Here is a 25,545-nt window from a genome sequence, read left to right as displayed (position 1 = left end):
ATCTATGTTCTATGTTCAATATAATCAATTCTGGGTGACAAACAGCATCATAATAATTAAATCCATAAAAACATTAAATCAGTTACAAATTATGTGTAAGGGCAACTAAAAATTATCATATTACATACAAAATTAGTAATGGAGTCCCTAACATTTTCTGGACCCCAGGCACATAAGCAGGTCTTGAAAGCTTACAAAAGGCCAATAGGGTTGGGGCCACCCTGGGCAGTGAACGGAGAAAGTTCCAAAGGGCAGGGACTATGGGCAAGAAGGCCCTGGTCTCCCCCTGGTCTCCCCCAACTAACATCATCCCCAATCTATTAGACCAAATTGGATGACTAGAAATGATTGGGAGAAGACGATCCATTGAGAAATGGATCCCAAGCCATGTAGAGCTTTAAAGGTGACAATCAGCATCTGGAAACACAACGGAATAGCTCCCAAAGTAGTACTGTTACATGTATTGTGTAACAGGCACTATTAACTAATTGTGCAGCCGAATTTTGTATCAACCTTAAATGCTTTTCAATGGCAGCCCCATGCAGAGCTCATCACAACAATCCAAACGAGAGGTAACAATGGAATGAGTGACTGAACAAAGTCACCCAGATCAGGAATGGGGCACAACTGACACACAATCTGAAGATGCGTGAAGGCCCTATTAAAGCTGCCATTTGCTTTTCAAGCAGAAGCACAAGTCTGAGAGGACCCCCAGATTGCGTGCAAAGCCTGTCTCAGGCAGTGCTACTTCATCCAATTCCAAAGACAGAAGAACCTTGTTCCCAAGAGAACTAAATAATCAAAGCCGGTCTGTCTCGCTTGGGTTGAGTCAGAGCCCCCTGCACCTCATCCAGGCCCCTACGGCCCCCAGGTAGAGTAGGATATGCACAGCATCACTCAATGTGTCTGGGGTAGAGATCTATAGCTAGGTATCATCTGCATATTGATTATACCTCCCCCCAAATGATCAGATCATCTGAGCCAGTAGCTTCATGCAGATGTTAAACAGGAGAAGAGAGAACCCACCCCACATCACAGGAGTTGTGAGCTGGCTCTCCCACCATCTCCTATTCACAGTGACTGAAACTGACCAAGGAGGAAAGAGGAAACCAGGATGGCCATTTAGAAACATTAAGAGCATTTTTTAGCCTTATTGGTTCAGCAAAAGTCTAGCTCCTTGTCCACTGTCTCATAGTGCATAGCAGAATTACTACATAGAAGCCTATAGAAGAATATGAGAACAATAGTTGTAGCACACCAAGATCCCTGCGTGACTCTATTTCTGTGTCTTTGAATCCCAAGGGAGTGCACAGCCCACCTCCTTAGCCACTGATAAACACAGCGTCCCCTTTTAACATCTTCAATGCTGATCACATCACATCTTATGCTAATGTAGTTATGCGCTGTGTGAAGTGGCACTTCCTTTATCTGTCTTGAATTTTAACTTTACTGAATGGCATACAATTTTGTAATGTCAAAGATGAAAAATGACTACGTATCTTGATTCTGCTTCTTTCTTTGTACTCCTGGCCTAAAGAGCCACACAGTGTTTTGCCTTTCAGCTCAGTGATTTATGGCAATTTTAATTATGTGGGACCACTTACTTTCCAGAGTATTAACTACACCTTGGGTAGGTCTGCTGGTCAAAGAGTCCTTCAGAGCATAGATATTAACTTCATATTTAGTTGCCACCTAGACATTAAAAAATCATAGGAAGTTAGGAAATGTGCATCCTTCAAAGAATCTGTTACACATGCCATTTTAGTAAATAACAAAATGACTAATACCTAACATGACTGTGTATCTGCTGTATTCATGTCTAAAGTGGGATGAGGATTTTTTTTTTCAACCAAATGGTTCTCTTCTTCTGCTTCATCACCCAAAAATTCATACCCAAGCCTAACATGGATATGGTTTCTATTAATAGATTAGGAGGGGAGACAACACCTTCTCTCCCACTGCCCTCTCTTGGTCTTTCAATGTTGCTTCAAAGATTTTAAAATCAAGGGAGAGGCCTGAAATCGAGAATAGGAAAAGGAAATCCTATTTCACCATACTGGTACCTATCCATATTTCTCCTTCGGTATCTTAGATGCTCTACAAAGAAAAAAAAAAGCCTAAGGCTTGGGTAATTATCCTATACAACTTGCTACATATGTGAAAGTCTCTATACCTCCCTTAAAAGATGCATAATCTTTTCCTTAAAAGATTAACCCTAATTATGAAGTGAAGCAAAGGTGAAAAATGTTTGTGTTTAATTTATGTCTTCTAAACATTACCTTCAAGTCCAATTGATTTTATAAATGCTAAATATAAGTTATATTTTTCTCTCACTATATTTTAAATTGCTGCAAAACAAGCACATCAAACCAACAGTAATAAAAAGAAGTATCACCATTAGTCCAGAGATAACAGCAGATGTGCTATCTGGAGCAAGGTTAATTTCTTTCATTGGGCCAGTCTTTTCCTTGGGATTTATTCTCACTCGATATCCAGTAAGCTTCACGTTTGGTGCAGTCCAGGTTAGTGTGAGACTTGTTGGAGCAACCTGAATAAATTTCAGATTCGTAGGAGGTGGGATTGCTGTTAAATTCAGAATGACAAATTGAGATGACATGGGAAAAACTCAATAATAAAAAAAGCCATCTAAATCTTTTAACTACTATCAATTCAGGTTTTTTTTTTCCTTTTATGTTACAGTTACAACAGTTTTTTTTTAAAGTTTTCATACATTGTAAATGAAAGCTAGAAAACTAGCCTAAACCATCTTTCCTGTTGAATATGGGGCAGTAAATTTCAAAGATACACTTATCTCTTTTGAGATCAAAAAGCATTGTCCCAGAATGCAAAATAACAAGTGAGCCATTATACCATAACTCAATCTGGACAAGGAGGTACACAGGTTCCAAAAATGACAAGATAAATCGGCATTGTAGAGGCAGAAGACTAAAGGTGAAGATGCAAAGCAGCCCACCCATTTTCTTTTGAAACTGGCCACAGTCACCGTATCATCAATGTTATGATTAGATAAAATTCACAGTGATAGGCATTTTGGGAGAGCACGGCAAAAATGTTTTCAAAATTCCAAATACGTCCACTATTTCAAAACAATTGCACAGTTCTGCTTTATAACATCTGGTTTTTAAAAAGGGAATATAAAGAATCCCGTCTCAATTATTGTGATCAGGATTTGAGCCAGAGGAAACTCCTACTTAAAAAATTAAAACAAAATGTTCATACAAATGTCACCAATCCAGATCTAACCCTTGTTGCGCCACCTATGGCCCCTCAAATCTATACTATAGCTGAAATATATATACACACATATATTACATATAGATATATAATATCTGAGTTATTACAGCAGCTGCAGAAAGAGGGAAGCTGTGCAACTGAGAGAAGGAACAGCATCTATCTTTGGATTCAAAAAATAATAACATTATTCTTTTGTTTGCGCATGGATGTGGAATTTTATGAGTGATTCCGTGTCTCCAATACTGCACAGAATGTTTTGGTTCTATTAATCCTTACCCATTGATGTTGCTCTGATCCCATACCTCAGCAACGCACAACCCAAGCACTTCATAGGTAATTAGCTGCAACTGGATTCCTTCACAAGAAGGAACAGGTATCATGGTCACCAGGTGACTTTATTTCATGTGTACCTGTGGTCTGGGTCCCAATCAAAGGCAGGCTTTCCAAGTCATTGTGCAAGGCAACAATGTAAACAGTGTACTCAGAACCCGGCCTGAGGCCATGCAGCTCCGCAGTCTCGTCTTCGCCCTCTGGAGCAGGGAATAGTTCCTGGATTCCATCCTCAGGGGTCGAATAGGTCACCCTGTATCCGGTGACTTGCCCCTGTGGGCTTTCCCACGCAATTTTGATGGAATCGACATCCACTGCAGTGAATGCCAGTCCTTTAGGAGGGTCAACGTCTGTTAGGCAAATTAATGGTGAAAGGTTAAGCAGAGGAGGAGGCAAAGCAGATGTGGGGCAGCACAGAGCGCTCTTGTTATAAGCATGCAAAGCCTTCTTGCTCTTGGAGATCAAGAAATAGAATTCGTTTGTTTTTTCTGCCTGGCTCTTGTAACAGCTAATCACAGCTGATTAATTACAGGGTGATCTTACGATTGCCTTGAACAGAAGTTTCCTTTTGTTCAGTGGCCTTACTTCCAGTTAAGTGAGAATAAGACGGCAACCCATTGCTACTGCTCATATATCTATCTATTTGTGGGATGACAGCTTCAGTATGAGTAGCAATACTAGACAGGTTATTTTATTTGATTTTGTGTAAAACAAAGGGAAATTTTGGTTAAAAAAACTATTTTAAATCCTGGATTTAAATTTCTTCATATTTTCTAATGCAAAGGCCTCTTTTATTACTTATTTCCTACTCACAAGTTCCTGAGAGGAATAAAAAAGTTAGACATATGACCTATATATGTATACCCAAAATAGTATTTTGTTTTGTAAGATGCCCAGAGTCCACTGGAGTGGGTAGCTATATTAAATTTTACAAATAAAAAAAAAATAAAAAATGTTGCATTGTAAATAAATAGTAAAGAACAGATCTTCTTCAGTCAGATTATCTTTTCCAAATTATTAACCAATTAATGATTTCTAACACTTATAAATGTAGTTTAAATCTTAGTGTAAGCAGTTTGTGTGTAAAAATGTAGTAAAACAGCTTTTTCATAACATAACTATGAGAATAGTATAATTTTTGCCATTTTCTCAAAATTTTGATAGTAAACATATCCCAAGAGATTTAGGTATTTGTAGCTATTGTTCTCCTACTATGAAATGTGGGAAATTTGAATTTACATACTTGTAACAACTTTCTCAACCAAAGGCTGGCTTTCTCCATTTGGCCCTTGGGCATAGACGCTAACCACATACTCAGCTGTAGGCTGTAGTTCATCAATTGTGACTTCTGTTTGTTCTGCAATAAATAAAAATATATTTATATATGGTCTGAGTATTCAGTTGCCCTTCAGGAAGAAAAACAACTTGTTCTGAATAATCCTAGGATAGGATAGAAACTATTTCAGAGCAAAACAAACAATTTAAACAGATTTCAGAGTCACAAATATTTTGACAATGTAAATGTAGAAATACTTTTCTCTAGAAATAGTCCATGGTATCCATTGTTTCAGTGTTTTTAAAAATAGATCGTCATCAGAAGTTTTAATCACATGTAAATTACATGATTAATAAGACTTACATTTTGGGCAAGCATTCTTTTAGCAAGCATTGCAACAACTATTCCTGTTTTAGAATATCTCAAAATCTGCCCAATGTAGGGAAGTTTTATAATGTATGACTTCAGTCCTTATGACCCTTAGATAGATGATAGCAGCTGCTGGTATTACAAGTTTCAAATATAGTAAGATGTGAAGTTCCCAGAAGATGACCTAATTAATTTACGAGCCTTGAGGCAAAGTTCAAAAGAAATCCATTCATTCATTAGGATCAACATTTTGGCATGTTCTTCCGCTTAATTGCGTTTGAACTTTACCCATGTGTCCCCTTCCCTATGTCTGGGTCATAAATCACATTCACCAACAAGGTTGTAGAAATATGAGATCCCACTCTGGCCCAAGGTATGCATGGAATGCTCCCTCCAATGCCAATCTGATAATAGTCATGGCAACACTTTACAAGTTGATATTTCCTTTTTTCCCCCTTTAAAGAATGGGTTCCCATGCCTAACATCAATTGCTTTTTTTATTAAAAGTTTTTTAGTTTTCAAAACAGACACAAAAAATCCCCTTTCTTTACATACTGTAGAAAGTGTATCAGTTGGTTACAAAAATTTTCGTGCATTTCTTTCACAGTCACCCATGATTCATATTAATTCTAGTATTTTAAATCAAATATACTTGTACATATTACCATCATCCTACACCCATTCTCGTTTGACTATAATTGTTTAAATGTCCTTCATCATAAAACATACCAAAACTCAAGACATAACCACGTACTGGCATCTCATTTGCTATTTCTAGTATCCCAATAACCCTATTCTTTATGGCCTATTCTAGCTAAACATCAATAACATTTAATAACAAATGTTTCTAATCTTCCTTTCCAAATCACTATTTACAATTTACATCCAATTTCCCCATATTGTACCCATACCTATATATACATTATTATCATTATCTCTCCTTTATTTGACTATATCCATTATCATAATTTAATTCTTTTTTTATTAATCTTTATATGTAACCAAACCATTTCTCATCTTCCTTTCATAGGTACCATTCAATATTCATATCCAATTGCTACTTGTTATACCAATACATATGTATACATTATCATTTTCAATTGTTTATTTAACCATATCTATTGCCACTAAATTTCATTGAGTCCAACTAGTTTTAGATTAAATACTTTCATTTATCAACCTTTATCTTTCCAATTAGCTAAACATCCATAATATTTAATAACAAAGTTTTCCAATCCTCCTTTCCAAATCACTGTTTAATGTTTACACCCAGTTTCCTTATGATATACCCATATCTATATATGCATTGTTATTCTTATCCCTCATTTATTTGACTATATCCTGTATCATAACATTTCCCCTAATAATCAAAACTTTAATTGTATCTAACTTAGTTCTTTTTTAATTATCATCATCATTATTATTATTATTATTATTATTATTATTATTATTATTATTATCCTTTATGTATAATCCAAAGGGATTGCTAATCTTCCTTACATGGGTACCATTCAATATTCATATCCAATTATACTCATCATAACACTATACATTATATACATTAGTAACATTATCAGTTATTTATTTAAGCTATATCTATTATCAATCAATTTCACTTTAATTCGTTTTAAATTATATTCTTCCATCTATCAACCTGTATCTTTCCAATAACAAAACAATTTCATATCTTCTGCCATTTGTGGTACCAATCCTCTAATCAACTTCTTGATCAGCTTTGTATGGACTTCTCTTAGCAACTCCGTGCTTGTAAAATCTCTCATATAATCTTGACACTCTCTTTCTGTTTCTTTATTCAGCTTGTCTTTTGATTGTCAGCAGTGTTATCAAAACTTTTGCTAGTAGAATTTCTTTCTTTGAGTCCATCAATTCTTTAATTTTTTCCTTTTCTATATCCTGCCCTCTGGAATAAAATTCCTCTCCATTTACAGTATTCCATTCTTTCCATTTTCAGGGACAAACCAATTACCATCAATATCAGCAGGTTTAATTTTATATTCATTTTCCACTTCCGTTTTTTGAGTTTCAATCACCCCGTCTTGCATTTGATAGACATCATCAATTTTTCCATCATATTTTATTGTTATGTGCTCTAAGTATTCCAGCTTTTGATCTATTTTTTCATACATATTTGATAACTTTTGTATTTCTGAAAGTATCTTTTACAAGTTTGCCATTCTAACAAACACAGCTGCTCTGGCTTGGAAGGTTAATAAGACTAAGGCATAGATTCACAAAGGATGTTATTTGCACTTCAAAGGGTCAACTATGTGTTTTCCTTCTTATCACCCTTTTTAGCTTGGCAGCAAAGCCTTATGTCGCCTCGCCAAGTCAAAAACAACCCATGGAAGAACAGAGGCCTCCCAGCCTCCGAGCAGCAGCAATGCTGTTAAAAAATTTCTTTGTGTATCTTTGTAGCTTGTATTTCAAATTAGAAAAAAGAGTCCAATCTTTAAATGAATTAGAAAAACACCCACAGCAATGAAAGAGGAAGACATTAGCCTATAAAAAACGGATAATCATAAATAGAAGGTAGAAGAAAACTTAATCCATCCATTTCAAAAGGCTTGTATAAATTCCATCCATGAAGATAGCATTTAAAAAGTAAGATAACCACGGTCCAAAACCATTCCAAATTTAATTCCGCCGCTTGACTCTTCTATTCTTCAATTTAAATTAATTTCTAAGCTTTTATAGGCAGTCTCTTTTTAAAACAATAAAAGTTCCTCACCAGCTGGAAACACTTTCACTTTCCGTACCCTTCCGTTTTGGAGCCGCCCTGACTTCAGCAGCCTTGGCTGGATTTTTTACTGCCAGCTTGAAAAACTTCTCTTGCTTCTTTCAGGGATTTTGTGATATCCCCGAGATCAGCAAGACGTATTCTTCCTGTTCACCATCTCTTCGGGACGGTTTAGGTCCATTTGGACCACCCAGCGGCAAAATTATTGGCTGCAATCTTAGAGCATTGAGACCGCACAACCATATCGTTGCGACCTTGGCTCCTCCTCCCATATAAATTGCTTTTTAAATCCTCTAGAAAGAGTTTCAAAGTGATTGCCTGTGATACAGTCTTCATACTAGGCAATTTATTTATTTATTGGATCAACTGCATCTGCTTGATTTGCCATAATATGCTAAGTCAAAACCACCAGAATTTATATACTAAAACTGGATAGGCAAAATACATTCTTTTCTCAAATGATGGTCAATGTGGTTGTGTATCATCAAAGGCTATGGGTTCAAACAAATCAAACAGCTATCATCATTTCAAAAAATGCAAAGTAGAATGATTATGACATAATTAATAACACAATTATTAACATCTTTATAAAATATTCAAAATGTCTCTATAAAGAGATACTCATTTCAGCACATCATCAAAATAACAAAAAAAAAAAAATCTTGTTGAAGTACAATTACAAATACCTTCACCAGAAATGAAATATTTAATATTGGCTATGGGTTTCTAATTCTTGGCTGTCTCTCTTAAGCAGGAAAAAAGTCATATCTCTCACAAGAAGACCTTGTTCACTTCCCAGAAGCACATGTTTAAATCCTCTTATGGCTGATTTAATTGAGAATTGACTGAGCAAGTAGTAATGCCCATATTTGGATTTCCTCAAAATCTACAAACTGTAAAGAATCCAAAAGTAAAAGCAGCTACTAAAGTTGTATTTTATGGCCTACCTCAAGATAAGCCAAGGAACAGATCTGAACCGAATCATGAACCGTATTTTTCGGAGTATAAAACCCAACTTTTTTCCTCAAAAAAAAGGCTGAAAATCTAGGTGCGTCTTATACATCGAATACAGCATTTATAGCTGTGCACAGCCTTTTGAAGGCTTTTAGAGAGCTCCTGGGGGCTGAGGGGGGCAGAAATAAGCAAAAAATGGGCCGTTCCCCTCCCAGCCCCCGGCAGCACTCTAAAAGCCTCCATAAGGCTATGCATGCAGGTTTTTTGACAAACAGGCCCGTTTTTGTGAAAAACAGGCTCTTTTTTGCCCCCCCCCCCAAGAACACTCTGCAAGCCTTGCCAAGGCTATTCATGCCTTTTATTTGGAAAAAAGGGGCCATTTTCGTGAAAAACGGGCTGTTTTTCGGAGGTTTGCAGAGTGCAAAAACTTTCTTTTTCCTTTTGGAAAGCTCTTTAACTGATGAGAATTACATTGATCAAGTGCTGTGCCAGCAGAAACAAAGTCTTAAGGTTTGTCAGTGATTTCCTTCTCCAGCACATGGATAAATACACCTGGACACATCTACCTACACACACACTCTCTCTTTCTCTCCCTACCTACCTACTGTATTTCTTTCTCTCTCTCTATCCCTCTATCTACCTACCTACTCTCTCTCTCCCTACCTACCTACTGTATTTATCTATCTCTATTTTTCTCTCTCTCTCTACCTATCTACCTACCTATTGTTTTTCTCTTTCTTTCTTTCTCTCCCTCTCTATCTTTCTTTCTACCTACCTACTTTTTTTAAAATTTGCCTCTTCAAAACCTTGCTGCGTCTTATACTCCGAAAAATGCGGCAAATTCCCCTAGCAAGCCTTTCCTTGAAAAGAAAAAAGATTCTACAGATGATAAAAAAATAAAATCTGGTCTAGCAGAGAAGTAAATGTTCCTCATTAATCCATGGCCATGGAATAAAATTCCATAGTAGTAACATACCACTTATCACTTTTTGACTTGAAATTTCTTCCATTTGTCATCCCCTCTTAATTTATTACTCTTAGTTCCCCATGAAAACAAGTCTGGCTCAATTCTGCAAAGAAAAGAAAGTGCTTAGAAGTAATAGGTTTGCCAAAGTGGTGGCTTCTGTATTCTACAGACTAGCTAGAATTGTGACAATCACTCTAACTAGGAAAGCAGAAAGCTCTCCAAGCTTGCTAAGATTCAATGTAAAAATATTTCTTAGTGGAGCGTGTGGTATTAATGGTATGATGCCAGTTTTTCCACAGATCTCCGCATAATCTTTCCAGTGTTCACAATTTCCTTCTCTTCTGCAAAACCTCCCAAAAACATAATAGGCTATCACAATCCCACATTATACTTGCAAGCGAGTCAAATTAAAATTAGAGTTTCCTTACTTTCACTGAAATACTCAGATTGCATCCTGCTTCCTGTGATTTCTTTGTGCTTACCTGCAGAAAGGACTCTAGTTTTTGTGGGGCTATGGCCGTCCTTGGGGGTGGCTGTCACTCTGTAACCAGTCACTGGGGAAGAAGAAGGCTGCCACTTCACAGTCAGGCTGTTGTCTTGGACATCGGTCACTTGCAGCTGCGATGGTGTATCAACCTCTGCAAATGAAAATTTAACTTTCGATGTTAAATATTGTCCTTCAGGCTCCAATGTTTCTAAATCCTAACATCATGTTGTTGTTACCACCACCACCACCACCACCACCACCATTACCACCAGCACCAGTCATGATGCCTCTTGGCAAAGCACAAAAAACAGATTAAGAATCACAATTTCAATATAAAAAGAATCAGTAAAGCCACAAAAATTAAGATCATTAAAAGTTATGCAAGACTGTAATCTCAAAATAGAGAACTAGAAGTCAAAACTATTACAACAATTATTCAATAAAACTGACAGCCAAAGGAATACATAACACCATGTTACTCTGCATTAATTCCTGGTTGTATCAACTGAATCTTCCTACCAATTTAAAATAGTCAGGATGCCCCTCTATGAGAGACTATGCAGAAAGCTAATATGGACAACAAATGTTCTTCATACAGTCTTTTCAGGCCCCTTATGGCAACCCTGCAAAGGCTCAGGCGCCATCTTGAGTTGTATTGTTATTACTAAGCATTGTTTATTTAAAAATATTAAAGTTCATATACTATATTTTCTTTTGTGTTTTAGTTAATGCTCTTCTTTACATTTTTTACAGTTTATTTCCTTGTATTTCATGCCATTTTAATTTGATGTGCAAAAAATGTATATTAACTACAAACAATATTACCTTATTGCTAGTACTTGTTATTTCAGTTACACTTAACATTGCACTCAGTCAGCTTAGGACAATATCTTAGGATAATGCGGTAGTAATTATTGGAGATCTTTCATTATCCTAAATCCAACGGTGTTAGTTTTATTTTACCTACTCCATCTAATGGAAGTCTCTCTCTATACAGCTCCAGGAGATAAATGGAATATGTATTAGATCTTGTTGATCCTAATTCCAGATACTAGAAGAAAATCAACAATGGAATACTGATGTTCTGATTTACAAGTTTCCCCAATGTTTTTTTTTTAAATTTTGTTTATAGTGTTACCTTTCTTGGCAACTGGTTCTACTAAAGTTTACCATTAGGAACTCTTATCATCCTTGTTGCCTTCTCTACTTTTCTACTTTGTCTGTATCTCTCCTAGGTGCATGTTTCAATTTCTTTCTATCCTTTCAAACAACAGTGAAACTTTTAAATTTTAAAATAACGATTCTCATTTGATCAAAGACCCAGAAATAAAATAAAAAATGTCTTCCTTTACTGTTGCATAACATTTCAGTACACCATAAAAGCAAGATATAAGTATTTTCAATAAGTTGCAAATGATCAGAACAAATAGAAAACATTCTGAGTACATAACAGATTAAATGAAGGCAATAGAATGTTTGCTTAAGTCTTTAATCCAAAGAGAAAACAGCTTTACCTATTTGGTAATTTATGCTGATGGGTTTGCTACTGGCAGGACTGTCCCCTCGCCCAGTGACAGCATACACAGTAATGGTGTAATCCACTCCAGGCTTAAGATCGGAAATCGGAGCAGTGGAGACATGGCCAGGAACGGTGAACTCTTGAACAGGCCCACTGCCACCTGAAGGTAAATGGTACAAGACAGTTAAGAGATTACTCCTCTTCCTCCTCCTCCTCCTCATCATCATCATCATGAACTGCTTTCCAATTTTTCCCCTTTTAACCATTATACCAAAGTGGCTCTCACTTTCCAATAACTTCCCATGAAAGGAAACACACACACACACACACACACACACATATCATAAGGAAAATGGATGTAAATTGTAAACAGTGATTTGGAAAGGAGGATTAGAAATTTTTGTTACTAAATATTATTGATGTTTAGTCAGAATAGGCCATAAAGATGTAGTGTTATTGGAGGATATTAGAAATAACAAATGAAATGCCAATAATGTGGTAGGGTTTTAAATATCTTGGTACATTTATAGTCAAATTATAGTCAAATGAATATGGAGGTATGACGATGTAATATGTATAAAAATATATGATTTAAAATACTTGAATTAATACGAATTTTACGACGACAGTGGAAGAGACGCACAAAAGCTTTTTGTAACCAACTGATACACTTTCTACAGTATGTAAAGAAGGAGGATTCTTTGTGTTGTGTTTGTTTTGAAAATTTAAAATAAAAAAAAACTTTTTTAAAAAAAAAAGGAAAAACATAGATATTGTTGTGACCCAGCCACAACAATTAATGGTTTAGTGGCATCTTCTAATTAAACTATAAAATATCTGAAAAACCAGAATTGATAATTTAACATAGTTCTTGGCTCTTGTAAAATAACTTGCCTCAAAGATATCTCCAAAATTTATTTCAAAAGTTTTCTCAAAACGTCAAGAATTCAGCTCTAAAAGCAGCTTTAAACGAATAGTCTGCCTTCCTTAGTTATTGAAATCCTTTACCCAGGAAATATCCTAAATAATTGTTGCTATTTTCTAACCTTGAAGAGCCGTTTCTGGCTGAAGACCTTTGGGTCTCCATCTGCCATTTCCCAAGAGAGGGCAGACAGTCTGGTGAGATTCTGGTAATATAGGTGATCAACAATTAAATATCTATTTGGGCCTGTTCAGGAATGATTCTTGGCTGCTTGCACCTGACATCTACAGTTTAAAATATAATATGTTAAGTCATCAATTAAATGCTTCTGTATTTATATTACATTATGATCAAACAATATAAATCTGTACATTACAATTATACTAAGATTGTCTGAATCATAAGTTCAAATCTCCCTTGGATTCAGATCTGCTATGTGCTACTGATTTTTTTTTTAAGCGGAAAGGACATTCTTACAGGAAAAACACACTTTATCCCCTTTCTAATTCATATTCCACTGCCAGATAGCACTGATTGTTAGGCGTTGCTGTTACCATCCCATTATTTTTTTCAGTTGAAGGCTAATCTTTTCTAACAAATATCAGCATCCAACAGAGCTCACCTGTTTCTCCATATGTGATCCTGTAGTATCGAACTGTAACAGCAGGTGCATCCCAGGAAACGACTAGACTAGTGGGGCCAGTAGCAGTCACCTGTAGGTCTCTTGGGACATCGGAAACTAGGAATGTTTTTTAAGAGCAATGTTTAATATTTATCTCATCAATCTTTTAATTGTTATACTATATACAACTCTCTAAATCCATTTTTGCAGACTTTGAAGTTCCCCAAATCATGCTGCCAAAATTCAGTAACAAAGGGGTAATTTTCAGGTACAGGATTCCTCCTCTTTGTAAAGCAATTAAGATGGAAATAAGCATGGATAGGCTTTGCATGCCTAGTTGAGGAAGCCCACATGGGCTGAATTCTCAAGCCTGCAACTTCAAGATACATGATTGCTTATTTAGTGCCTTTGAGGCCCAATTTACCCCCACCCTTCAATATAATACAGTTATTTTGTTCTGCACAAAACTGTACCACATAATGACCACTAAAGTCTTACTACAGGGATTCTTAGGGAATACATGCTTTAAAATTATTTATGAAATGATCCACGTGTCCCATACAGCACACGCAGCCCCCAAGTGTCTGACACGATACGCTTCAGCGTCCAAGCCCCCCCAGCCCTTTCCCAAGGGCCATACAAGGCTGCACACGTGTCCACAGAGTCTGACTGGGAGCTGGCAGCATCTCTCAACTCTTATTCTCTCATCTCACTCGCAGCACCTCTCTGCTACCGACTAATGAGTCTGAAGAAAACACTGCAACATTAGCAACAGAGAGGTCCCGTGTTCACACCAGGTCCAAAACACTTCGTGTGAATCGTTTTCAATATTTGCACAGTCTCAATATTTTATGCTGGCATTCCACAAACAGCTTCAGAGATTCCTTATCTTATTCACCCTCTTCATAACCACTTAAAGCACCTTCTTATTATTATTATTATTATTATTGCGTTTAATGTCAGTAGAATATGTTCCGTGTTTTTCTGGCTCATCGGCTGCAAATACTGCCACATTTCTCATCTTTATGTTGAGAAGAGAACAAGCAGAGATATAGGGCTGGATCTCTGCATATAGTAACAATAAATACAGAATAAATTTGTAGAAGTTTTTGTCACTATATAAATTAAGTTGCTGCAATGCATCTTTTCATTTTTTTAAAAGTCATTTTTAAACATTGTGTTTTTATACCACTTTAACCCATTAAAGTGAGGTTTCTGACTCAATTTGCTAATTCAGTTTTAGGAAAGATTTTTTTCCCAAAAAAGTGAAATCTGATTCCGCAGACAAAGATGCTAATAATTTGCAATTATTTTTCTTATTCAGCTCTTACCTGTGCTTTGCTGTCCAATTAAGGGCAAACTCTCTTCTTTGCCATAGAAGGCAGACACGCTAACCACATACTCTGACCCTGGGATGAGATCTGTGAGTGTGATGGAGTTGCGCGATGGTGCAACACGGACTTCTTTGGGTCTACCTCCACCTTGCTCAAGGTGGTGGCGTATTTTATAGCCAGAGATGGGGGAGCGAGGAGCGATCCAATGGACGGTGAAAGAATGGGCTGTTATTTCTGAGAAATCCAGTCCGGTGGGGGAATCAAGGCCTGTTTCACAAGAAAACACAATAGAAACCCAAACTTCAATAACTGCTTAATGTCTTGTTGCAAAAAGAAAACTACATAAACCTACAACCATTGTAAACATGAATTATTTTAATCCACGCTAGATTGCTGAAACGTTGAAACCATGTTCATTTTGGAAAATGACTTATTTCTGTAAATCTAATTCTGGAATTGCCTGAAGGCCCCTGCTTACTTTTCCAGCTGAAACCTGGCTCATCATGGTCTAAGTCCCATATTTTACAATGTTTACAATATCTATCTGGGTGGTTATTCTAGCTAAAATGATGGTACAATCATAAACGGCAGATATATAATGAATGGTTTTATTTTAACGCAAAAATTAAAGAAACACTTATTTTATTCATGTTGTTTCACACACCTGTTTTCTGCTCTCCACTCAGAGGTTTACTCTCATGTTGTTCATATACACTGTAGACCTTGACCAAGTATACTGTGCCAGGAAGAAGATCTGAAAGATTATAACCACAATGGAATCTGAGTATTAGCCAAGATCATTTTCATTCCTAACCCAAAAACTTTCCATACCCCTCTGCTCCTTGGGATTATGATATCCAGCCATTTCCTGAAACTCAACTGAATTTGAGCATAATCTGTAATTCTTTCCATCATTCATTTAATACTACATAAAATACAGAACAGTTAAATTATAAAAACATTCAAATATTGCTTTTGAATTTGCTAGCACCTGCAGTGATGGAAATTTAAACGTATCATGACTCAGCTACTAGTCTATACCTCTTTTCTATTGTTTTAATCATAAAACATGGGTTGTGCAGGTGAAATGTGAATTGTATTGTATTGTGAAGGGTTTGTATTCTTTGCCATTTTTATGAGAGGGTTCCCTGAGACCTGGAATAATTTTACTGCAGGGTCAAAAGATTTAAAAAGGCAGTAGTTCAATCATCTCTGATTAATTCTTAATTTGCTCAGTTATTAATGAAAAATGCTATCATAAGCTAATTATCAAAGACAAGTCAGTATCTCAAGAAATTGAACTTGTGGAAACTTTTCAATTACTCTTATTCCATCATATCAAGTAAAAGAGGAAAGCAAAAAATAGTTCACTGCTGGCTTTCCAGATTTTTCAGAATTAAACGGGCAATCATGAAGAAATATGATGCCTGATAAACCAATTTCTCTACTTTGAAAAAAAAAAGATATTTAAAGGCTAGATAAACCCTATAGGAATTAATACATGTACAAAAATATATAATAGCTGTGTTATCTTATAATTCAATATTTTATCTCCTCTAATCCATAGTGCCGTAAATTCTCTCAGGAACTTCAACTACTTTTGTAGACTGTTATAGCTGATTATAAAAAGTGGAAGAAGATGGGAGCTGGAGCTCAGGCGCCGTTTATACCACCTCCCAAAAGATCAAGTAATTTTAATGTGAAGAAGCCTCTTATACTTGTTAAGACCACGGCGCTGTCGGAAGGCGAGATGGAAAGTTCTGCGACATCGTCCTTGTTCTTCATGGGTGAGAAGCGAACCAAGAAGCTGCTCAATTCAACAGATGCCGGCGGAGTCCAGGTTACTCTGACGGTGTCAGGTCCCACATTGGTGAAACGGAGATCCGTTGGGGGAGGAACAGCTGGATTTAAGAAAGATAAGGACTCACATATTTTCAGAAGAAGCGGAGATATTCAATAGTGATCTTAAAAGATGCCAAGGTCATGCAGAAAGAAAACCCACTGCTGAGGCCAAGACATGCAAATAACCTTCTAACCATCTACATCTCTAATTCCACTTAAACCAAAGCCTATTGGAAAGCACCTTTAACCTCTCAGCTCAGCCTTTATAGATTCTAATCATGTATTATATTATTACTATTACTTTTATTTTTTTCCAGATAGGCAGTGAGATCCTTTGCATCCACATAATACAATTTTTGAGAGTATGAAGTGAGAGGCCGTTTCCTTCGCAGCAGCGCAATGAAGGAAACAGTACGTACCTTCCTTTAAAACATTTGACAGACATGCAGGAGAGGAGGCTAAACAACTTCTCTGAAGTCTCTAGTAGGACTCTACTGCACAATTACTTCATCAAAGTAGTCGTTCAAGTGAAATAAACACTAGTCTGCCATGCATAATGAATCCTCAGGTCACGTTCGGTACATGCACTACTGAGAATCTTCCCATGCTGCCAGTTGTCACTAGCTTGAGTTGGAGGAAGCTTTTTCCCCCCACAACATTTGGGGGATTTAGTTCAACATTTGGGCCACTATAATATCTAAACACTATATGAGGATCATACATGCTAAAATTTTGCACACATCAAGCCGATGTGACAGAGAATATTGCATTATATAGTTTACCCTCTCTGATAGGGAAATTAATGAATGTTACATGTTTCCATCAAATGTCAGAGCTTAAGAAAATAGGATCTGATGAAAAGAGAAACTTCCAACTGCAGATTCGCAAGTTAAATAAGCCAAATGCAGATGGTTGTAAATGGATGGTAATGCACAGGATTCCAATTTTCATTTACTATCTAAAATAAAAGCTACTTAATGGTCATCCCCACCGCGGTACATAGCGGTAAAGGGGCTATTTCTACTTGTCGTCCAAACAGCTAGTGACATCATGGATCAGCACTTTAGTTCAGTAGTTTTTCACTAATCACCCGTTTGTTGAATCAGCGTAGTAGGGGCGCTCTCTCCGCCATTAATGAGTGTGATTACACTGATTTCATAATCAATGCCCGGCTCCAAGCCTGTAACCATGTAGTATCCTACTGATGAATCCACAAAATCTTCAAAAATAGGGACAGTTTCTCCTGTGGCAATTACTTTGATGCGGTAGCCAATAATGGCGGAAGTATTTATTGGGGTCCACTTTAGGCCGATGCTTGTATCACTTACATCAACAAAGTTTAAGTCAGTAAGCTGGGGCACCTCTATTGAGTTAGACAGCAAAATATGGAGGTAATAACAGACGCAGAACATGACAAAGAACAAGAGAGAAAAAAAGGATCATCAGGTTACTTCAATTTTAAATGAAAAAAGAGTAAATGGTAATATTGTAATATTGTTATAGTAATAACACCACAATTTACAATGACTAGTATTTAGCTAGGTATCTAATTATTCTTCCAATTTTCAAAACTGTTTCATGCATCATAAAGGAAATAAGATTTAGAGCTCATTCCTACAAGAATGCTGGCAAAAAATAAGCAAAGATTAAAAAAAAAAAAAAAACAGGACCCTCATGGGGCTTCTTAGAAATCTCCCAGAAAAATTACCAACTTGGCCCACACTGTTGGAAGTGCTCTCAAGGTGGAGGAATGAAGGTGCTGCATTTGGACCAGGACGAGGAGAATGGATCTTATCTCTCTTTACTGGGTGATTTTAGCCCCGCTTGCCTCACAGGATTGCAGGAAAAATCTGGAAGAGGAACACTGTCTATTCTACCTTGAACTTCTAAAGAAGGGGTCTGCAACCTTGAACACTCAAGCATTTGGACCCATTTCCCACAGAAAACACCGGGAGCCACAAAACCTGGGTGGGCATGGCCAACTCGCTCCCACCTAGTCCCATGACTCCCACCCACCCACTCACTCCCACCCAGTCACATAAAAAAAAAACCCCAGCCACACCTACCCAGCTCTCGGTATTTCCTTTTCTTTGGGAAAAAGCTCTCTCTCTCTCTCTCATTGCTCTCTTTCTCCCTCTCTCTCTCTCTTTATCTCTCATCTCTCTCCCATCTCCCTCATCTCTTTCTTCCTCTGTCTTTTTCTATCTCATTCCCTCTCTCATCTCTCTCCCTCTCATCTCTCTTTTTCTCCCTCTCCTTCTCCCCCCCTCTCTCTCTCGTGTGTGTGTGTGTGTTCCCTTTTGAATCATTTCCAAAATCAGGCAAGAGTTGGGTTTTTGCTGATGTTGTTCTTTCTTCTTCTTTGGGTGCTTTTCACCATATGTTTTAAATCAAGAGTCATTTCAGATTCCCAGATAAATGAAGCTCTTTCATTCCCCCAGCTGTGGGCTTTCTGCCAGCTGAACCCACCACTGGCTGGCTCTGCCCCTTGCCCTCCCCCTCCCCGTCACTCCTCGCCTGAGAAGGTAAAGGCGACGGTGGCAGATGGAGACTCGCTCCATATTACAGAGCGGGATAAAAGCAGTTCTGTACTTGCCTCTCCTTCCAGCCCTTGTTGGAGTTGTGCGCACCTCGGTCACTTGGAGAGACGCGTGACTTTCTCTCCGCCCCGAGACACTTGCCTGGCCCAGGTGTGGCTGACTCCAGCGCTCTCACCACCTCCATGGCCTGCTCCCTGCTCTTACAGCGCCTTGTGCAGCACACTTAAATTTAGCGCCCTTCACAATGGGGGAGACGGCATCTCTTGTTCCTCCTGGAGCCCATTACAACGTGGAGCATTTGTCGTTGGGAGAGATGTGCAACTTTCTCTCCACCCCGAGACACTGGTTCAGCCCGGCTGCAGCTGATGCTCTGCGTTGTAATGGGATCCAGGAGGAGAAGGGGACACTGTCTCCCCCATTGTGAAGCACACTAAATTTAAGTGTGCTGCACAAGGCGTTGCAAGAGCACAAGCAGGCCATAGAGGCAGCAAGGGCATTGGTGTCAGCTGCAGCGGCCCGGGCCAGCGTCTCAGGGCGGAGAGAAAGTTGTGCATCGCCCTGAGCAACCGAGGTACAGGCAGCAGAAAGAAAGGCTGGAAGAAGAGGCAGGTACAGGACCGCTTCGCTCCTGCTCTGGAATACGGAGCAAGCCTCCATCCGCCACTGTCACGCCTTTCCTTCTCAGGCGAAGAGTGACTGGGAGGGGAGGGCAAGGGGCGGAGCCAATCAGTGGTACAATCTGGTTTGGCAGGGAGCCACAGCAAGGGGCCCAAAGAACCGCCTGTGGTTGCCAACCCCCATTCTAAAGACAAGGCAGGATTTAATAATATCTCATTCTTCAACCACAGCACAAACGTTCGCCAGTATCAAGTTTGCTTTGTAAAAGCCATCAATAATCTGTGACAGTTGATTTCTTCCTCATACAAAAAAGAGAACCCAACTACCAGATGCAACAAAGGCTGAAAGATATTTTACCAGGATGTAAAATATTTTCCTCTAAGCTGTGATTATTTTCTCTGATGGTCTGTAGGATTGTTTCTTCATCTGGCTCTTTGTCTTACAATTCTTGTCTTAAATATGACTGGGGACTCTTTACTGCAATGTTTGATTCCTTCTCTTGTCTCCCTGGATTTTTCTAAATCCAGCTTTTTCCAAATTTGGAGAAGAACCTGGCAGGAATGAGCAGGTCTAGGACAAACAGCTGTCTTGAAACAGGAGGCAAAACTTATTTCATATATATATATAAAACAGATGAACCTCTTGAGCCCACTTGTTCTGTAGAGGAGTAATATACAATTGTATTCCATCATCTACGGTTAAATTTTGGCACCACTCTTGGAGAGCAGGGGCTAAAAGGGGCTGAGAAGAGGTTTTGTGCCTAAATTCAGTGATCAAATTTTATCACCTGTACCTCCTTTGAGCACAAACATCTCCTTCTGTCCCGTCAATACCACCGGAGGGTATTTTATAGGCTCTATTCTTATGATCAGTAACATCACAGTGAATTAAGAACGGTCTAACAGAGCTGCTCTGGAAACTCTGAAAGCCTAACTCTTGTTTCTTAACCAACTGTATTTGAAAACCTTTCATGACCTGACAATGGAAGGATGGGAAGCATAAAGGAGACAGAATATTTGATGGCTGCAGAAAAACCAAATTGTTTTATTTGGCACTTATGAAAGTATTAAGAAATGGAATCTGGATACTTATTAATCACTAAAGCAAAATTTGGAAAGGATGTAATATATCAATGGTGATCTGTAAGTGCTGTGTCTACATATACCAAACACTTCTTATTTTGTAATCAAAACCTACTAATTATATTGTAAAGAACTGGCTAAATTAAAACTTTTCTCTAAGAGATGGGTTTACTGTATCATCTAAAAAAAGGACCAAAAGAAACATTATTTTTCTAAAAGTTATTTGTTTAAAAGAGTGGTTTTGATTTAAGCCCTTTGAATAACCGGGATATTACAAGATTCAAAAAAAATCAATGCACATAGAAATGTCAAGCAGTGTTAAACAGCAAGCACCTGTGAAGTCTAGCACCTGGAGCCATTTGGAGATTATAGCTATAGCAATTAGACTTATATACCGCTTCATAGGGCTTTCAGCCCTCTCTAAGTGGTTTACAGAGTCAGCATATTGCCCCCAACAACAATCCGGGTCCTCATTTTACCCACCTCGGAAGGATGGAAGGCTGAGTCAACCCTGAGCCGGTGAGATTTGAACCACTGAACTGCAGAACTTCAGTCAGCTGAAGTAGCCTGCAGTGCTGCATTTAACCACTGCGCCATCTCGGCTCTTTTTATTAAACGTTTTATTAAAAATAAAACAAAACAAAATCACTTCATAATATTGATTACCCCATAATTTTACAGCCCCCACATTCAAGCAATATAGACTACATTTTCAACTCTAAAATAGTTCTGTGGTCACAGCAAGGTAACAGAGAAATAATCACTGCAACTAGAAGCAAATTTCTCAAGAATAAGAAATTTCTCAAGAAGGCAGATTGTCAGCACAATAAGATGCATTTTTTTAAAAAATAAAGAACAATTTTTAAATGGGTCAGTTAGATCATCTTTTGTATTTTATGGTCTTTTGACTGAATTTAGAGAAGAGGCAATATTTTGATCTAAGACAGTAATCTGACAGCAGGAAAGATTTTCTTCAGCAGAAGTCTTCTTTATATAATAGCTAAATACATGTTCCCATGTTACCCTTTGCAAATTTCAATCTTCCAATTTGCAATATTTATCAAGAATGGCTAAATATATATTTCAAATATTAAGACACTCATCAAATAGCAATGTCTCTAGCTAAATCTAGAATGAATTGACTCTGGGAGTCTTCAGCAAGAATGATACCAGCTTTCATTCTCCTATATAACATCAAAGATCAGAAGAGCTAAGCTTACTGGTGCTAACAGTTAACAGTAATAGAGTTGGAAGTGTCCTTCGAGATCATCTAGTCCAATCCCCTGCTCTCTCTCCCTCATTGGCAAACAAGGGTTAAACCTTGAACTCCAAGGTTTCACTGCACCTCATCTTCTTCCCATCTGCCACTGAAAATCAGGGGCAAAATCTTCTTCCATCTAATTTCTATGGTAATCAATCTAGAAACAATGTAAAGCTTTTTCAAAACAAAAGAGTAAAAATGTATTTAAAGAAAAGGATATAAATTTGTAAAGTACAAATTTTAGACATACAGTACTTTGATTTTTTTTCTTTTACATTGCATCTTTTCAAATGCTCCACCTGATTATAAAATAGGTTAGGACTGTAGCTGATTCTGTAATATTAAACAACAGTAATAAAAATATATAAGACTCTTGTGTTTTTTAAAATATTCACCTCCATCTTTCGGCTTCTTTTAAGAGGACAAAGGCTAAATATTTTATTCATTTATGTAATGTACTGATTACTATTTTATACCTGATATTTTTACTCTGTCTTCATACTTACTTATGAAATGCAGCCCCCTTTCCCTCATCCAAAACTGAATGTAGCCCTCAGTTCAAAACTGGTTGCCCATTCAGGAACAAAACAGGCAAAACCTTTGTTTTATAATACTCTTCTGCCTTGTTTCTTAATTAAGTGTTTAATATGACTTCTCTAGATATATCACACCCAGTCACTGGACCACAACAATTTCTTCTGACTGAATCACACTGTCAAGATACTCTGAACTGAGGAATGATATGCTTTCTATTGGTTTTGGGATGGGTCCCCCCCCCATCTATGCAAAGAAAATAAAAAATATGTAACTTACAGAAAACATGTGTCTGGATTTATCTGATTAGTTTAATTAATTTAATGAGGTTTACAGTATGAAAATAGTTCAAAGAAGCTAAATCTTTTCAAAGTACTGAGTTTTCTACATTTATGCATATTTATTTTGACGTTAATTTTAGTGAAGTTTATTTATGAACATACCATACACACACATATACATACATACATAAATACATGCATGCATATATACATACACAAACGCACACATGCAAATCAGAAGAAAATTATAGAAATACAGCTTTCATATAGAAGACTAATAGGACTAATTTACCGGTTCCATTGCTCATTTTTAAATTTACCTTGTGTGATGGTTTCGGAGATGGGCAAACTCTCTTGATTATCTTTGAGTGTGTAAACACTGACATTGTATTCCACACCAGGACTCAAATTTTCAAAAACACAGGATGTATCTTCTGCTTTCACTTGCTCCTCCAGAGTGTAGCCTTCTTGCCCATTTGTAGGAACTGTTGTAATTCTGTATCCAGTGATATCTAATACACAATGACAAATAGTCGCACATAATGTAAAAATATAGGAATCAGTGTAGCTATTTTAAGATAGTCAATTATTTTACTACTCCAAATCAAGTAAGTGTAATTTTCTATATACCTTTCAAATATTGATTTAGGACCATTCGATATTTACTATTCTTATTCTAGTCACTGTTGAAGTAATATTAAATTATTAGACCATAGATAAAGAGAACTGTTTCTATATCAGAGTATGTGTTTTATGGCTATCAAACAACAATTTTTTATTCTATCACATAATATGTTACATTTCACTAATTTTAAATGCCTGAAGCGCAAAACCCAGCTGAGTATTTCAAAATGTGCAAAATGCTCTAGAAAACGGAGCCACTTCCTGTGAGGAAAACTACCTGCTAGAGGTTATCCCGTGCCAATAACCTGATCCACCTGAGCGTTAGAAACATCAGTTGACGTAAGCCTCAGGTGAGCTACTCCAGAGAGCTGTAGTGCTCTAGTCAAAAGGAGATTTGTGGGCAAGGATAAGGTACCTGGAGTGGTGCTTTTTCCCCAAGAAACAGTAAGGAATCCAGTGTCAGAGTTAGAATCAAGATGCAAGTTTGTGGGAGGAGATGGTGCTGAGAAATAAAAGCAAAATATTAGATTTGTCAAAAAATGCAACTCTCATTTCTTATGCTTTAAAGACACAAAATTGAATCTCATGAGAAGTTTTCAACAATTGCTCTTTCCATTTGCAATGTTTTTTTAATGTCACCGATATGGTAAAATGAATGTGTAAACTCAATTCTAGAAACTTATTGATAGCCTAGTAGTACTTTTTTCAACAGCAGCCGAGCTCTACGAGTTGATCTATAGGACAGAGTAGGCAACTTACAGCCCCAGTGTTCCTTCTAAATTGGTAAGACCAATCTTCATTTAGATAATGCGAATCTGGTGGAATTGTGGCATAATTTTAAACACTGACTATTTTCAAGTATGATACAAAAATATAGTTATGAAATCACATCAAATTATATCAGATATTTTCTTAAAATGTTTATTAAGTAGCTTTGGTGTCTTTGCTTCAGCATATAATGAAATATTTAAATGACCCATACGTGTGATTACTGTCTTGACGATAGGCGTTGTTCTTTCTTGACCATCCTTAATAACATTAATGCTGTAGATATATTCTACACCAGGAGTTAGGCCAGATATAACGATGCTTCCGGATTCTGAGATGACCTCCCTTGGAGCTTCTCCACCTTGGCTGGGTCTCACTCCTAGCTGTGATAGGAAAAGAATAAACAATCTTTTGCTGATAATTATTATATTGGTTTCTGTCCATTGCTAGGAGAAGAATGATGAACCTCAACTTTTGGGGAATCTGGTCAACTTTCAGGAAATATACACCAGAAATGCATGTGGAATTAAAGCTGCCAATGTAAGAGTTAAGAGAGATATGGATAGGAGAAAGGATAAGATGTTTTATGGTTTTAATAATATCTTTAAAAACAAATAATTTTAGACAGCAGGAATCTAGTAGTTTTCAACCTTACCAATTTTAAGATGTGTGGACTTCAACTCCCAGAATTTCCCCAGTCCATTCCCTCTTCTCCTTATACTCAACTTTAACAGAGAAAATCTCAGAATTTGCAAAATTTTGCTGTGCAGCTAGGTATGTTACTAACATTCCTTTTCATCAAACTGAAAATTGTTCCATAGTTTATGTGTTAAAGCTTAGGACAAGTTTCTGTACTCTTGTATATTTTCGGGGAGGGGCTGTTCTTTATCTTATTTCTTACTTCCTCTCATATCTTGGGAACTCCAAAAGACTATTACAAAACTTTGAAATATCAACCATTACAGTTTTTGAGAGAACAAGTTGGCATCACAGCAGGAACGATTGGAAATAGTGGAGCTACACAGAGATCCTTGAAAACCAGCTGGTATATGTTTGCTGGGAGACCCTAGGGTGTCAAAGCTGCCTCGGAGGGGTGGTGAAGGAAGGAGAGGTGCTTCATCGACCACGAGAAAACAGCAATTTCCTCGTTAGGTCCGAAGAAAGCTCTCCCGAACTGCAGCAGGGATGACAACCATTTTTGG

The 25,545-nt window shown here is 37.3% G+C and overlaps 1 protein-coding gene across 5 annotated transcripts in view; it reads right to left on the bottom strand.

Annotated features, from left to right (window-relative positions):
• The window catches only part of FN1 (fibronectin 1), a 100,321-nt gene that overhangs the window by 18,869 nt on the left and 55,907 nt on the right, over nt 1-25,545 (bottom strand). For all 5 annotated transcript variants that reach the window (XM_032238951.1, XM_032238960.1, XM_032238975.1 and 2 more), the window contains exons 22-33: nt 24,558-24,726; nt 23,991-24,077; nt 23,272-23,463; nt 16,512-16,694; nt 15,458-15,547; nt 14,791-15,060; nt 13,460-13,576; nt 11,911-12,075; nt 10,392-10,547; nt 4,829-4,942; nt 2,396-2,583; nt 1,605-1,692 (exon numbers count right to left, since the gene is read on the bottom strand). In XM_032238951.1, coding sequence (XP_032094842.1) covers nt 1,605-1,692; nt 2,396-2,583; nt 4,829-4,942; nt 10,392-10,547; nt 11,911-12,075; nt 13,460-13,576; nt 14,791-15,060; nt 15,458-15,547; nt 16,512-16,694; nt 23,272-23,463; nt 23,991-24,077; nt 24,558-24,726 — 1,819 coding nt within the window. The remainder of the gene's footprint in view (nt 1-1,604; nt 1,693-2,395; nt 2,584-4,828; nt 4,943-10,391; nt 10,548-11,910; nt 12,076-13,459; nt 13,577-14,790; nt 15,061-15,457; nt 15,548-16,511; nt 16,695-23,271; nt 23,464-23,990; nt 24,078-24,557; nt 24,727-25,545) is intronic.

Source organism: Thamnophis elegans, chromosome 1 (assembly GCF_009769535.1).
Source record: "Thamnophis elegans isolate rThaEle1 chromosome 1, rThaEle1.pri, whole genome shotgun sequence".
In the NCBI taxonomy this organism is placed as follows: Eukaryota; Metazoa; Chordata; class Lepidosauria; order Squamata; family Colubridae; genus Thamnophis; species Thamnophis elegans.
The sequence above is the reverse complement of the archived record's forward strand: the minus strand, read 5'-3'. Positions and strand labels throughout refer to the sequence as shown.